Consider the following 15,233-nt stretch of genomic DNA (forward strand, 5'->3'; position numbering starts at 1 on the left):
AAAGCAGGTCACATAAGAAAGATCCAGTGGGGTCTTCAGAGAACTATATTAATAGGCTGTAAGCAGATTTTTGTATTAATCAAAGGAATAAATCCTCTGTTGTGGGGAGGAAAAAAATATCCATGTCCAGAAGATTTCAGGGAGCATGAACCACAGACCTGTCGAGAAACTTAAAGCCAGCCTTGTGATAATTGAGGTCACTGGTTTCTTTACATTTATAGAGCTCAATTTCCCAAGTGTTATGTGTTAAAGAAACAAAGCATCCATCAAATTTACTAATTTAATATTAAACACAATTTCAAACCACTTAGGACTGGTTTTCAAAGGTAACTGACAGCTTTGTTTTTGATTTGTCTCATTAGGCTGAGTCCTCTTTTACCTTTAAAATAGATGTTTAAAATTAATACCTAGATCTAGATTTTGGACCTTAACATAAGGCTGTTAAGAAACATTCTTTCTGTGTTCCCCCCCTGTACTCTGTTATTTCTAGCTAACAGGTTAGTTGCACTCTGTCTAGACTTCTTGCAGAAAAATATGAACAATATGTTTTTCTCTGTCTTGGGCTCCACGAGGGTGAATTAAAAGAAAACTTAACAGGTACTTTCCTACTTCGAGCAGTTGGGTCTACGTATTTATCTTTCGCTTTTTTTCTTTTCCCATGTTTACGGAACCGCAACCTGGCAGCGTGAGATGCAGTCAATCAAGTATTTCGGGAAAACCTGAGCAAATCCGACCATTCAAAAGAAAACCACTTCACCTGAAGGTGTATAACGACGCTGGACGCACAAAAATAACCCTGTCAGTTGGGTCCAGCTGGCTACATCATGGAATATGGCAAACTTCTGTTTAGTTTGCAAAGCCCTTGGCCGGGAGGAGGAAGGGACGGAAAAGTTTGAGTGAAGGCTTTAAATGACTAGTCATACAGACAGTGAGTCATTGTAAGTTTCCAGTTAATAATCCCCTCTGCCGGGGTAGAACCTGGGCCAGAGCGCTTTATGAGCCACTTTGCAGTTTTAGTGGTAATGGGTCACGGTTTTATTGTCTCTTCCACCAAATGAATACAGAAAATGAAGGACGCCCTGCGTCGCCTTTGAAATGTAGGACAAACTCTGGCTGGGGGCGGGGAGGAGGAAGGTGGAAAGAAAGAGAACACTGTACGGAGACTGTAAGGCAGGGAACGCAGAGGGCTGATGAAAAGAGAAAGAAGGAATTTTCAGGAGTTGAAAGCTTTTTTCTCCACCTTAGAACTGCTGTTCGTTTTCCCGCGTCCTGTGTAGAACAGGACGGAGCGGGCCACCCCCGCGAGCTGAGAGACTCACGGTCCGCCGCCCCGTGCCGAATCGCACCAGGGCTCGCTCTCACCCCTGCCCCCACCCGGTGACAGGTGGGGCAGCCGAGCTTCGACCAGACCTCCGCCTCCTCGCGCTGCATGCCGGGAGCCGGCGCCGCTTCCGGTTGCTCCGGGCCCCGAACTCCGACTCCCGTCGGCCCCCGGGAAAACCGCAGAGGCGTCGCGCGGGTCCTGTCGGAACTCGTAGTTCCGCCTTCTGCCGCGCTTCATAGGTGGAAACGGGGTTGACCGGGGCCGAGAACTACCGAGGCGAAGGTACGGGTAGCGGCGAGGGGTCAATCTGCTCCGGGCGTGGGGTTGGCGCTGAGACGGTCGGAGGTGGTTGGGGCTGGGTGGGAGGAGATCCGCTCGCACACACGAGGAGGGTTGAGCCGCTGCTGCCGTTGTCGTCGCGAGTGCGGAGTCGGGACTGGAGCTGCTGCCGCGACGACGCCGGGAATTGTGCCGCTAGCCCCCGGGCTTTCTGCCTCGCCGCTTCCCTGGGTCAGCGCGGCCTGCTCCTCCCCGGTCCATAGCCCCCGCCTCCATTTCCCGCCCTCGCTTTACCACACACACGGCCCCCCCGATCATGGATCCTGGCAGTGGTGGCGGCGGTGGTGGCGGTGGCGGTGGCGGCGGCGGGAGCAGCAGCAGCAGCGACTCAGCACCGGACTGCTGGGACCAGGCAGACATGGAAGCCCCCGGGCCAGGCTCGTGCGGCGGCGCCGGCGGTCTCTTGGCGGCGGCGGCCGAGGCCCAGCGTGAGCACCTCAGCGCGGCCTTCAGCCGGCAACTCAACGTCAACGCCAAGCCCTTCGTGCCCAACGTCCACGCCGCCGAGTTCGTGCCGTCCTTCCTGCGGGGCCCGGCCCAGTCGCCGGCACCCCCACCTGGCGTCGCCGCCAACAACCACGGAGCCGGCAGCGGCGCGGGAGGCCCTTCGGGTAAAGGGCCGGGACGCGGGGCAGCCCCGGGACGCGGGAGGTAGCCGGGCTGCGAAAGCGGGAGCAGCCGGCCTGGGGGCCGGAGCTCACCTGGGATGGGGCCCGGGATGGGGTCGAGGGCGCGCCTCGCCGGGCCGGGGACGCGTGGCCGTGGGGCCGGGCGGCACGTGGGGTGCTGACAGCGGCGCCCGCTGTCCTGGGTGGGGCGGCCCCGGTCCGGGGAGGCGGACTGCGTAGGCTGACCGCGGCGGAGGGCCGGTCGGGGCGGGAGCAGGGTGCCGGGCACACCGGAGGGGCCTGGTGTCCGCTCCTCCCCCCCGGGGCCGCAGTTCCCCGCTGGAAGTGGGAACAGTATGGGACGGAGAGGGGGACGGCCGCGGGTCAGTGCCACGAGGCCTAGAAGCGAGGACAGATGGAGCCAGGAGGAGTCGGCCGGATGGGCGTTGAGAGAGATGAGGAGTTGGGGAGGACGACTGGTCGAGTTTTCCCTTCACCTTGGGCCTAGGCGAGAGAGCGTCTCTCGCTGCAATTTCTATTACTGAAACTGTAATTACATTTAACAGATCTACGGCACCGAACCGTCCTGAAGGAATCCCAGGATGCATTGCAGTCTTGCGATGGGGCAGAAACTGTTGGCTATCTATAGATCTTTTTCACCCTTAGCATTTTGTAAGCTTGTGAAGTTCACAGTGTCCCAAAGTTAGAGTTCCTCACTTAACATTAAAGTGTGTAGGAGACTACGCTGATTTGTGTGCCCTTTTTATAAGTGGGATTTGGACTCTTCTCCTTAGTTGGTGACACGTTTAGAATTTTTATTGCGTTAAAGTCGTTTGCCTTATTAAGGTTGCTTGGTGTAACTCTCTCTCTGTGCTCCTGTGTCAGGAATTAGTCTGTTCAAACTTATTAGGTGTCACACGTCGTTTTGACCATAGGGAGTAGATAGGCTTTCTGTGGTTTCAAGTTAAGTTGTCTTCAAAACTCTTTGAGTATTTAGGGGCTGCTTAAGTGATGGCATGCTTTCAGGTACTGATTTTGTAGGAATGTCAAATGAGTGAACTTGATTTCTCTTTAAAGTTCTATATTGTAGCATTTCTTGGACAAGTAGACATTGTAAAAGTGCTCTAGGAGTTTAGTTTCTTCAGAGACTTTGGCTACAGTTTTCTCTCTAGAGGCAAAAAGCGAGTTTGGGGAAATGTTTCTGGGAAGTATGTCTGTGAGCACACAGTTCGGATTTGCTTGTTTTATTGACTGGTATTTCTTTTACTGTGTGAAGCCGTTGAAGTTTGCCCTTTGAATAAGGAAGCTTAGCTTTGCTTAGACCAAGTCCTTTGGGCCACATAAACTAGTTCGCTTACTAACTCCTAAAAGTGCCTCTTTCCCCAAACCTTATCATGAAGTTTGCTTTTATCCAGCCATTTTATTTTTTGGCCCTCCCTCCTAACTCTGGAGTTGCCAGTCATCAAGGGACCATCGTCCTTAGAGCAGTGGTCTGGAATGGTGGTCATTCTTGAGTAAGTAGGCATTACCTCTTATGTAGAAGGACTGTCTTTTCTCTTCCCGGTATTTGCCAATTTGCAGTTTTAATCCTTTGCTCTGTGACACTGCTAGAAATTGGAGATGTAAGAATGTATAGGAAAGTGGTTGTCCCTACTTTATGGTCCCTACATTGTGGTCAGTTTTTTCTTTTTTTAATCAGAAACCTATCTTGGTGTTACTGACTCTATCAGCTGCTTCTGCAAAATGCCAGTTAATGTTAAAACAACAACAGCAACAACAACAACCCATCCTCTGTAGGATGTCTGTTTGGAAAAGAATGGATTTTCTAAATTGAGGTCCAGAGTTAATGTGGCACCGTTGGATTGCATGTTCCAGCTCATTCAGGTCCATAAATTACCAGCATCAGAGCAGAGAACTATGGAAGAAGCAGGGAAAAAATTGGAAATAGCACTTAGGTTGAAATTTACAAAGGGGAAACCATAAAGTTTGCAAGTTTTTTATACTGAGGAAACGGACTGTAGGGCTAGCATGTTTTCTTCTGTTGTTAACCCATAGCTGAAATTGGTGGTGGGTGTGTTTTTAAACTAGATACCAGGGGAGCTCTTGAAGGAGTCTAGAGGTAGAGCACTAGAATGAATGACTTTTAAAATGAATGAACGACTTTTAAAATGTATGTGTCTAGTATGAATATCTGTCATTCTCTGGAAAGAGGGCTAGTTTTCTCTTTTTCTCTCTTCCTTTCTTTTTTCTTTTTTTTTTTTTTTTTTTTTTTAATTATTTCAGTGGCGCTTTGAGCAGCAGGTAGAGGAAGATGCTTTGGCACAAAGCGTCATTCACTTTCACTGGCAGGCTGCTGGTTAATGCTTATATCCAGCTATCTCGAGTCAGAACTTGGGATTCAGTGTTGACCTTGGATCCCTTTGAAAATTTTTAATATAGGTTTCCAGAGAAATGATTAAGTAGAACTCATGTAAGTGTAATTAAGTATAATTCACTTAAGAGCAGTTCTCTACAGATGCAAGTAAAGTGGCTAAGTGATGGTCGTTTAGAGTCCCTGAAATGAATGAAAATGTAGACAAGGGTTGTGTGTGCTAGAACAAACATTTTCTGTGATCGAATGTACTTATTTTCAGTTTCAATTTGCACCAAGTTCAGTCTTGCTCTGTCTTTTTTAGTGTGAAATGAGAAACAGGTTCAGCAATGTTAATCAGGGTTACTTGGTGTCTTGGTCTGTTTGGGCTGCTATAACAAAATACTGTAGACTTGGTAGCTTGTCAGCAACAGAAATCTATTGCTCACAGTTCTGAAGCCTGGAAGTCTGAGATCAGGGTGCCAGCCTGGATGGGTGAGGGCCCTCTTTCCTCTTCTGGATAACAGAATGCATACTGACTTCTTTCTGTGTCCTCACAGGGCTGAAGAGGCAAAGGAGCTCTCTGGGGCTTCTTTTAGAAAGGCACTAATCCCATTCATGAGGGCTCTGCCCTCATGACCTAAGGCCTCCCAAAGGCCCCACCTAATACCATCACTTTGGGCATTAGGATTTCAACATACGAATTTTGGGAGGAACGCAAAACATTCAGGCCATGGAATCTGGACTTTTAGACACTGCCAGAGCTTCTAAAGTAATGGTGTAGAGTTTGTACAGTTCTTTCTGTCATCCCACCCTCAATGCCTCTCAAAACTCTGCGGTTGTAAAATGGGTATAGAATAAAAGTAGCAGTCCCCAGTGAGCCCTTAGAGGGGGCTTATCTCCCAAATATAACGAATTATATTGAATTTTAAAGAGAAATGTTCTGTTTTGTAGTGTTTGGTTTTTGCTGAATGCCTTGTGGAGAAGGGACTTTTTTTTGATGATTGTTACGATTCACATACCATAAAATTCACCTTTTAAAAGTTCAGCGGTTTTTTAGTATATTCACAAAGTTGTGCTACCGTCCCCACTTGGTGGATGCTTGTTAATCACTGAATTTTCCCAAAGGTGACCTCCTCAGGGCCACCAGAGTAGAGAAGATCCAGAGTCAAAGTAATGGTTGTTTTGTCCAGAAGGGCTCTTACACTTTATGTTAAAGAACACCAGCTGACTGATAGTTAAGCTTACATAGATGATAGATATGGTTCTCCACTTGACACTTGTTTTTCTTTTCCTATGTGACTGAAATGCCTGCAATAACAATTCTAATAGAAAGGATTTTTCAGATGGGACAGTGAATGGGATACGTGGGTTGAGGAGATTAGAGAAAGTATTGTTCCTGGAGTATTATTTCTTTTCCTACCTTGACTTACTGATTATTAGAGATCATTCGGTTTTGGCTCTTGTTTCATGATTTTACATGTTGGAACGGCTCAGGTGTGAGGATATAGGGAACAAGTGAGGGCATCCGCTAGTGCTATGCCATGTTGAGCAGCTGTTTAAACTGTTAGAAATTTTGATTGGGAATAAACCTTCTTTATTTTTTAGTTATTTATTTTTTTGGCCATGTCACTGCATGTGGGATCTTAGTTCCCTGACCAGGGATGGAACCTGTGCCCCCTGCAGTGGAAGAGCAGAGTCATAACCACTGGACCGCCAGGGAAATCCCATGTGAATAAACCTTCTTTAGAGCAGGTTTTATTCAGTGCTTTTTGCTTCTGTGTGTGTGTGTGTCCTTCGTTTATTTTTCACCTTTTCTGGAATTGTACTGCATGAAAAGATAACAATTAAAACATATCACAGCGAGTTAGGGAAATATTGTAGAGAACAGATTTTAGCCTTGTTTTTTTTGCTGGGGAGGAAAGTTAAAATAGCGTTGTCTTTCTGATTGGAGAGAAAGGAAGGAAGAAGAGATTTGATAAACTTTTGGGGTGAGTTAGCAGTATTAGAATGAAATTTTTTGAGATATGAATCTCTGGTTTTGCTCAGATATATGTATAGCAATTAGTGAACAGACATTTGCCTGCCTACAGAAGGCAGGATGCTGTGCTAGGCACTTGAAGTGGTACCACCAAAATGGAGAACTGTTTCTCAAGGAGTCTAAAAGGGGATCAGATACCCAGTTTACTCTAATGGAAGACACTTCTTGGTAAGAGGGCCAGGTACAGCGTGTAGAGGGCTTTCAAAGCTGAGAAGAATTGTTCACAGGTACCCTTGTATATATTCAGTCGTGAAATCTTAAAACCAAAGATCTGTTTTCTGCTAAGTGTTCTTTGTGAATACCATAGATTGGGGGTGAGTTTTTTGAGCTATAATTAACATATAAAATTCATCCTTTAAGTTTGTTAGAAATTTGCTGAAGTAGAGCATCAGTCATCTTTATGCTACTTGTAAGTAGAAGCTTGTTTATTTCATATCAAACAGGAGTGAGTTACTGTGATTCTGGCTGTCTATTGGGCATGTTAATTTAGAATTTCATCATTCTATTCACAGTTCTTAGAAATGTTGGGGAAGCAAGAATTTGGCTACTAGTTGAAGGTCCTTGATCTTTCTGCCGTCCTCAGACTCCTTTTTTAGCTGTCAGTTGCTGATTCATACCAAAGCTTCTTAAAAGGTGTGTCCTTGTTTTCAGTAGATTTTAACAAAGCGTGGCTGGACTACAGATGTGTAGTTGGTTTTTTCCATAAATCACTTTGTTCTAAGGAAACCTAGTCATTACAGTACTCTAAGTTAAACCAGTGCCCATTATACTCTACTTCCTAGGTGAGAGAAACACTTAGCAAGGATTTTTTGAGCATCTTTCACTAGCCTAGCTTGAGAGTGGTCACACCAAATTCCAGACCACATTCTGAAAAAGTAATTGTATGTCACTTCACTTGAAACAAAAAAAGCATACCTTAGCAAACTACTATGTATAAAATAAATAAACTACAAGGATATATTGTACAGCACAGGGAATATAGCCAGTATTTTATAACAACTATAAATGGAGTATAACCTTTAAAAATTGTGAATCACTGTGTTGTACACCTGAAACTTATGTAATATTGTGTATCAACTCTACCTCAATTAAAAAAAAAAGTGCGTACCTTAGGATGTCACTGGGGAAAATTCCCAGTTGACTAGTTCTATAGAACTCCAGTGGGTTACTGTACTGCTAAGTAGTCTGTGTCCATCTTCTTTGCAGAGTTTGGTTGCACATGGGTGTTTTTCTGTTTTCTTTGTACTTTTTTGTGGTATCTGAAATTAAATATCTCATTGTTTTTGCAGTAGATAGGATATAAATCATAAATAAGACTATCTTTTAGGTTTGTTTTAAAAGAGGGGAATTTTAGTTACTCTACAGAAAAGCCTAATCAGGTTGATATGTGGCATTGCTTTAGTGACTGAGTAAATAGGTTCTTAGAATGTTAGGGCTAGAAATGACCTGGCAGTAATACAGCCTCATTTTCAGATGAAGAAACTGAACCCTACAGATGCTGAGTGAATGCCTAAGGTCACTTACAGATTTAAGGACACAGTTGAGTCTAGAATCCAAATTTGCCAGCGCTAATTTAGTGCTCTCACTGCCACACCATGCTGTTTAATAATGGGGAAAAAGGGCATGCCTAGAGCTAATTACTACAACCTGCATGGATTTTCTGAGAGAGTGGCCCTGGAATTTGCTTTTCTTTATTTCATTCTTAAAAGTTTTTGTAATTATTATGGGGCTTTGAAATGCTTGTAATAAAATTTTTTTTTTTTGGTGGTATGCCGGCCTCTCACTGTTGTGGCCTCTCCCGTTGCGGAGCACAGGCTCCGGACGCGCAGGCTCAGCGGCCATGGTTCACGGGCCCAGCCGCTCTGCGGCATGTGGGATCTTCCCGGACCGGGGCACGAACCCGTGTCCCCTGCATCGGCAGGCGGACTCTCAACCACTGCGCCACCAGGGAAGCCCTCGTAATAATAAATTTATTGAGCAGTTACCATGTGGTTAATATGCCCTTATCTTCACAACAACCTCTTGAGGTATAGGTACTGTTGACCCATTTTTACGGATTAGAAAATTAAGGTTCAGAGAAGCTAAATAAACAGGTGAGGTGACATCCATGAATAAATGGAGGAGTTAGGATTAGAATCTAGGTCTGATTTCAAAGCTTATTCCTAGTAATAGTAACTCCTAGTTTCCTTGTGATTGGATATTAAAAGACCTTTTTGGCTGAGACACTTTTTCAGAAACTGGGCCTATGAGTTTGTGCACTATGGCACCGTCTCTATGTTCTTTCTCAGTAGTAGCTGGGTGACATTGTCATAAGTAGGCAATGCTCTAATTTAAAGTAATATTTTGAAATTACTTCTTCATACATTTTAGGAAATCATGTAGAATACTTTAAACAGCTCTGTTCACCACTGTCTGTAACATTGTGTGTTTTTATTTTTAGAGTGTTAGGTAGTTAAGGCAAAACCAGGGACACTTGTATATGTTCTGTGGGCTTTTCTTTCTGATGTCTGCCTTTACTATTTAACAGTGTTGTCTGTGGGAGAAAAATGCCTCAACGTGCAGTTTTGGTAAGACTATGTGGTCACCTGTGTGCTAGAGAATTTTAGTTTTTTATTCAAGCTGTACTTTAACACCTCTTGGGTATTGTTTCTCTAGCTCCTTTCTTAGAAAATTGGCACATATAAAATTGTTTTTACTCTACTGAACCCTAACGGAAACTGCTTGAGTTAATTCAGTAAAAATTAACTGTATATTTATTCTATACAGTACACTGTGCCAACCTGTGGAGATTACAAGAGTAGAGACAAAAAAGCCTCCATATTTCAGAAAACCAGTCATTCTGGCAGTCCATAATCTCCTAGGGAACAAGAACTAAGCTATGTGTGTAGGTGGGTCTATAATTGAAAGAAGGGTCATATCCTAGAGGAGTTCAGAAGAGAGCTCATTAGCCCTTCGGGGTGGTGGGGTGGACCGGGAATGGGATAGAAGTGGAAAACCAGATAAGGCAAGTTCCTACCGCAATTGAGGAGACTACTCCTTCAGAGGAACTAGAACTGTGTACATGTGGCTATTTAATTTTAAAATTAAATAAAATCTAAAATTCAGTTCCTCGGTCACAGTAGCTACCTTGCAAGTGCTTTAATAGCCACATGTGGCTAGTGACTATCATCACAGCACAGATATAGCACATTTCCACCATTGTAGAAACTCGTATTGGACAGAATTGTCACACTGTTTCTCACTTCCATGCAGTGTAGGACATTTGTGACTTCTGTGACAACACTGAAGTTTTTATTTTTTTTCTTTAATGAACACACCATTTAGCTAACAGGCGTAAGATATTTTAGTTAGGATGGCTATTTTAAATATCTGTATTTAGTGTGTAAAGAGGATTAGAGATTGGTTTTATATCTAAAGCAGTGCAGATTTAAATTGCTTATTTATGAAATATATGGATTAAGCACTTTTCTAGAATTGGCCATACGTTTGGGGCTTCCCTAGTGGCGCAGTGGTTGAGAGTCTGCCTGCCGATGCAGGGGGGGACACAGGTCCGTGCCCCGGTCTGGGAAGATCCCACATGCTGCCGAGTGGCTGGGCCCGTGAGCCATGGCCGCTGAGCCTGCGCGTCCGGAGCCTGATCTCCGCAATGGGAGAGGCCACAACAGTGAGAGGCCCACGTACCGCAAAAAAAAAAAAGAATTGGCCATACGTTTGTGTTTAAAACATGTAGCCGGAATTAAAACATGGTTTTCATTACCTGACACATGTATGTTCTTGACTAACCTGTACTGTGAACTGGCAAAATAGGAGTCTCCATGTTGAAGTCCTTTGATCCATGATCAAATCTTTAAAAACTTTTTTATATTCTTTAAAAAAATCGAGCTGAAATCCATATAACATAAAATTAACCATTTTAAAGTGAACAATTCAGTGACATTCAGTGTTGTAAAAACCATCACCTCTGTCTAGTTTTTTTTTTAATATATAAATTTATTTTATTTATTTTTGGCTGCGTTGGGTCTTTGTTGCTTCACGCGGGCTTTCTCTAGTTGCGGCGAGCGGGGGCTACTCTCGTTGCAGTGTGTGGGCTTCTCATTGCGGTGGCTTCTCTTGCTGTGGAGCATGGGCTCTAGGCCCATGGGCTTCAGTAGTTGTGGCTCACGGGCTCTAGAGCGCAGGCTCCATAATTGTGGCGCATGGGCTTAGTTGCTCCGCGGCATGTGGGATCTTCCTGGACCAGGGCTCGAACCCGTGTCCCCTGCGTTGGCAGGCGGATTCTTAGCCACTGCGCCACCAGGGAAGTCCCCACCTCTGTCTAGTTTAAAAATATTTTCATCACCCCAAAAGGAAACCTGTACCCATTAAGCAGTTACTTCCCATTCCCCTTTCCTTCCAGCTTCTGGCAACCACCAATCTGCTTTCTGCCTCTCTGGATTTACCTATTCTGAATATTTCTTGTAAGTGGAATGGTATAACATGTGACCTTTTGTGACTGGCTTATTTCACCATGGTCAAATTTAACTAGCAATTTTAAGACCCAGATTATCATCTGTGTTAAACCACAGTCAGTACTGTTGCCCAACTGTTTTTTGGTAAAATCTTTTCTTGTTTTAAAAATTGTGGTAATAATTTTACCACAGTTACTTCTCTTTTTAACTTAGGGTGTGGCAGTTTTATTCACTCATACACTGATAACTTTCCTACTTAATTAGAATTATTCCTTTGAACACTTGATAAGGTTATGTTTCTGAACATGGAGATACCATTGGAAAATATGAAACCATAATTTCATTCCTTGGGAGGTTTACTGCTCTTTCACTAACAGATATGAACCATGCAGGACTTGAGAAATCAAGCACTAATAGTCACCTGTTTGCTAACCATAAACAAATGACTTTGGGCCTAGTAGAATTCTAAGTCCAGGATCAAGAGTAGCCAGTAAATCTGGATGTGATATGCACTTTGAGTAAGACCAGAGTAGAATGAACAAGAAGGGGTTGCATGTGTGTGTGTGTGTGTGGAGACTGGGTACAGCCATACTGAGAAGCTTAAATTTAGGGAACATCTTATTATTATATCTCTGATTTTTCTGGTTCATTATTCCAAAACATCCATCACTTTGCAGATGTCTCTAGCATTGCTATTAAGTTTATAATGTTATCCGTGGTCTGAATGCATGGAAAGCTTTTTTCCACTATGGGAAAACTATGGTCAACTTCTTATTTGGGGCCCCTTTAATAATATCATGAGGTGTATATTAAGCATTTAATTGCTTTTGGTACTTGACTCTGTAAGCTTTATAAACTTAAAACAAACATACTATAAAAGTTAAGATATTTTGAAAAACCATGACCAGATTTTGCATTATGCATCCATGGGGGTGATTTCATGACTGATGTCACTGTCATGAGAAGTGCCTTACAGCCTAATGCATGTATTGTATACTTGTAAATTTAAGAGTTGGTTCTAGAACTAGGTGATCAGGCGTATGTACTACTTCATTGCTCACTTGCAGTTTGGGTCATCTTAATAAGTGACAGGAGAGCCCACCATACCAGTCATCTCAGTCTTTTCCTGCCTTAAAATATTTGTACATCATCACTTACTCTGTTTACTTTTTCTTTCTTTTCTTTTTCTTTTTTTTTTTTTTGCGGTACGCGGGCTTCTCACTGCTGTGGCCTCTCCCGTTGCGGAGCACAGGCTCCAGACGCGCTGGCTGAGCGGCCATGGCTCACGGGCCCAGCTGCTCCGTGGCATGTGGGATCCTCCCGGACCGAGGCACGAACCTGTGTCCCCTGCATCGGCAGGCAGACTCTCAACCACTGCACCACCAGGGAAGCCCTCGGTTTACTTTTTCTGAGTGATTTTCAACAGGGGCTGTCTGTCTGAGGAAGGGCAAGATGACACTTACATAACTTGGAAAAGCCCAGTTGAGTCTGATATGTTAGATAGTAGTTATCTATTTCATAGGGTCTTCAGGGAAATTAAATGAGATAGCAGTTAGCACATAAGGGCTCAATAAAAATTAACTGGAGTTAGGGTAATTTGCCACCAACTTCACCCCTATCTCCAGCACTGTATGGATTGGTGAGTGCTTCTTATCCTTGTCTAGCCCATAATAGACACTCAGTGCATGTTAGCTGATAGAATTGAATTGATACTCAGTCATGTTTGGAGGTGGAGACTCATATTTGTTGAATATCTACTAGGTGCCACAAGTTATTTAATTGATACTATACAAATGTATTCTCTCATTTAATCTTGTCTGGCAGATGGCATGCCATTTCCATGATTCCAGTGAAATAATTGTATCTCATAATTTATAAATGACAAGCCAGGATTTAAAGCCAGGAGTCAGCTCAGTTCTGCCCTCTTGCTACTACCCTGTGCCACCTCCTCCATCCCTAGGGTGGTATGTGAACTTGATTCATTTATAGCACTGCCTGGCTTTCTCTGAAAATTGAGTAGTTTTTCCTTATCTTACCTATAAACTTTTTAAATAGGAAAACAAAATAAGTATATTACGTCTGAAGTACAATTCCTGTTACCTTCCAAACCGAGTTCAAAGGATTTTTTTCCCCCCAGTTTCTGTTAAAATACCCTGCTTAACCACATAAGTTGGGGTCATCTTAGACTTTGCATACTTCCTTTCTTCCTACTCCTGTCAGATATTGCTCCCATTATCTTTGCACTTAACACCTCCTCTAACTGTACTGCTTACTTGTCCTGATGGCATACTTTTTATAAGTAGTGTTTTTGGTCTTTCTGCCTTGTAGTCTTTACCTCTCTGGTTCATCTGTGCACTACCATAGAATGATCCTCCTAAGTAACACTTGGCTGGTATGTCACTTCTTTCCTCAAAAAATTGGTTGCCCTTTACCTTTCAGGGATAGGAATTACATTTTTTTTTTTTTTTCTTCTTTTTTGGCCATGCCGTGCTGGCTTGCAAAATCCCAGTTCCCTGACCAGGGATTGAACCCAGGGCCATGGCAGTGAAAGCCTGGAATCCTAACTACTAGACCACCAGGGAATTCCCAGGAATTACTTTCTTCAGCACTTCATGTTATTGAAGATTGGGCCCAAAATTTTGTTGACTTATGGGTGTTAATACTTTCTGGGCATTGATTTTATTTTTTTCACACAAATCAACAATGTATTTCAGTTATTTTAGATCTAATAAAATTGCAGCTGTAGAATTCCAGATTCTATTCCATAATACAATATTAGTGTTGATTTTATTTTTAAAAATTTTTAATTTTTTTGTTAGTTTCTGCTTTATAACAAAGTGAATCAGCTGTACGTATACATCTATCCCCATATCTCCTCCCTCTTGCATCTCCCTCCCACCCTCCCTATCCCACCCCTCTAGGTGGTCACAAAGCACCGAGCTGATCTCCCTGTGCTATGCGGCTGCTTCCCACTAGCTATAAGTTTTACATTTGGTTAGAGTATATATGTCCATGCCACTCTCTCACTTAGTCCCAGCTTACCCTTCCCCCCCCCCCCGTGTCCTCTGAGCAATGATTTTAAATGTGAGTTTTGCAGGTTATTCTTTATTGGTGTGCAGGATTCATGTGACTTCAAATTCTTTGATGTCTTTGTGCATCTTGTGGTTTTTTTTTTTTTTTTTTTTTTTTTTGGCGGTACGCAGGCCTCTCACTGTTGTGGCCTCTCCCTTTGCGGAGCACAGGCTCCAGACGCGCAGGCTCAGCGGCCATGGTTCACGGGCCCAGCCGCTCCGCAGCATGTGGGATCTTCCCGGACCGGGGCATGAACCCGCGTCCCCCGCATCGGCAGGTGGACTCTCAACCACTGCGCCACCAGGGAAGCCCTTGTGTATTCTTTAAAGCAAGAGTACTTAGATATTGGAGTATCATTTAGGTTTATCAGATATAAAAAATAAACTTATGTATTGGGGTATTAGAGTATATTTCACATACATCTCTTCCAGTGATGTCATAAGATTTGCAGTATGACACTTGTGGAAACTGGATTGTTGCTTGACCTTAGAATTCTAATATATGACAAAACTGGCATCATTGTAGTCACTTTTTATGAGATGATGTAAGGGCCTATATGCATTTCAGAGACTATATGAATGTCCTTTTAATTTTATTGGTATTGAATAGAATTTATTCAAGGTTCTTGATAATACATATGATTATAGAATCTTAAAAAGGACTGATCATTGCCTTCTTGGGCTAGAGCTACCAAGGGAGAATCTAGAGAAGTAATGTGTATTTGTTGAGCAGAATCTTACTTATTTGATCTGTGCTGGGCTGTAGATTACTTTTATAATATCTGTAAAGGAAAAGTTTATGAAGCAAATTCAGAGAATAAACATGGTTTTGTGAATACATTTTAGTTACTGAAAATGTTTTAAAATTGGCTGTGATGGGTAGATTTTTTAATAAGTTAAACAGAGGCTTCTAATTTGAAAGCCTAAATTAGTTGCCATTGTTCTGAATTATTGAGGTTTTTGTTTTGTTATTGAACTTCTATTTTTCCTGTATTTTAAAAGATAATTAAAATGGATGTATAGGTCTCAATTTTTAATAGAAGCTATTTCTA

General features: G+C 43.1%; 1 protein-coding gene across 1 annotated transcript in view; it reads left to right on the forward strand.

Moving 5' to 3' along the window:
- Window positions 1-1,658: 1,658 nt before the first annotated feature.
- Window positions 1,659-15,233, forward strand: part of GSPT1 (G1 to S phase transition 1) — a 35,941-nt gene continuing 22,366 nt past the window's right edge. The window contains exon 1 of the mRNA XM_082670884.1: window positions 1,659-2,274. Coding sequence (XP_082527010.1) covers window positions 1,920-2,274 — 355 coding nt within the window. The 5' untranslated portion in view covers window positions 1,659-1,919. The remainder of the gene's footprint in view (window positions 2,275-15,233) is intronic.

Source organism: Grampus griseus (genome assembly GCF_964374135.1).
Source record: "Grampus griseus genome assembly, chromosome: 14".
NCBI classification, from domain to species: Eukaryota; Metazoa; Chordata; class Mammalia; order Artiodactyla; family Delphinidae; genus Grampus; species Grampus griseus.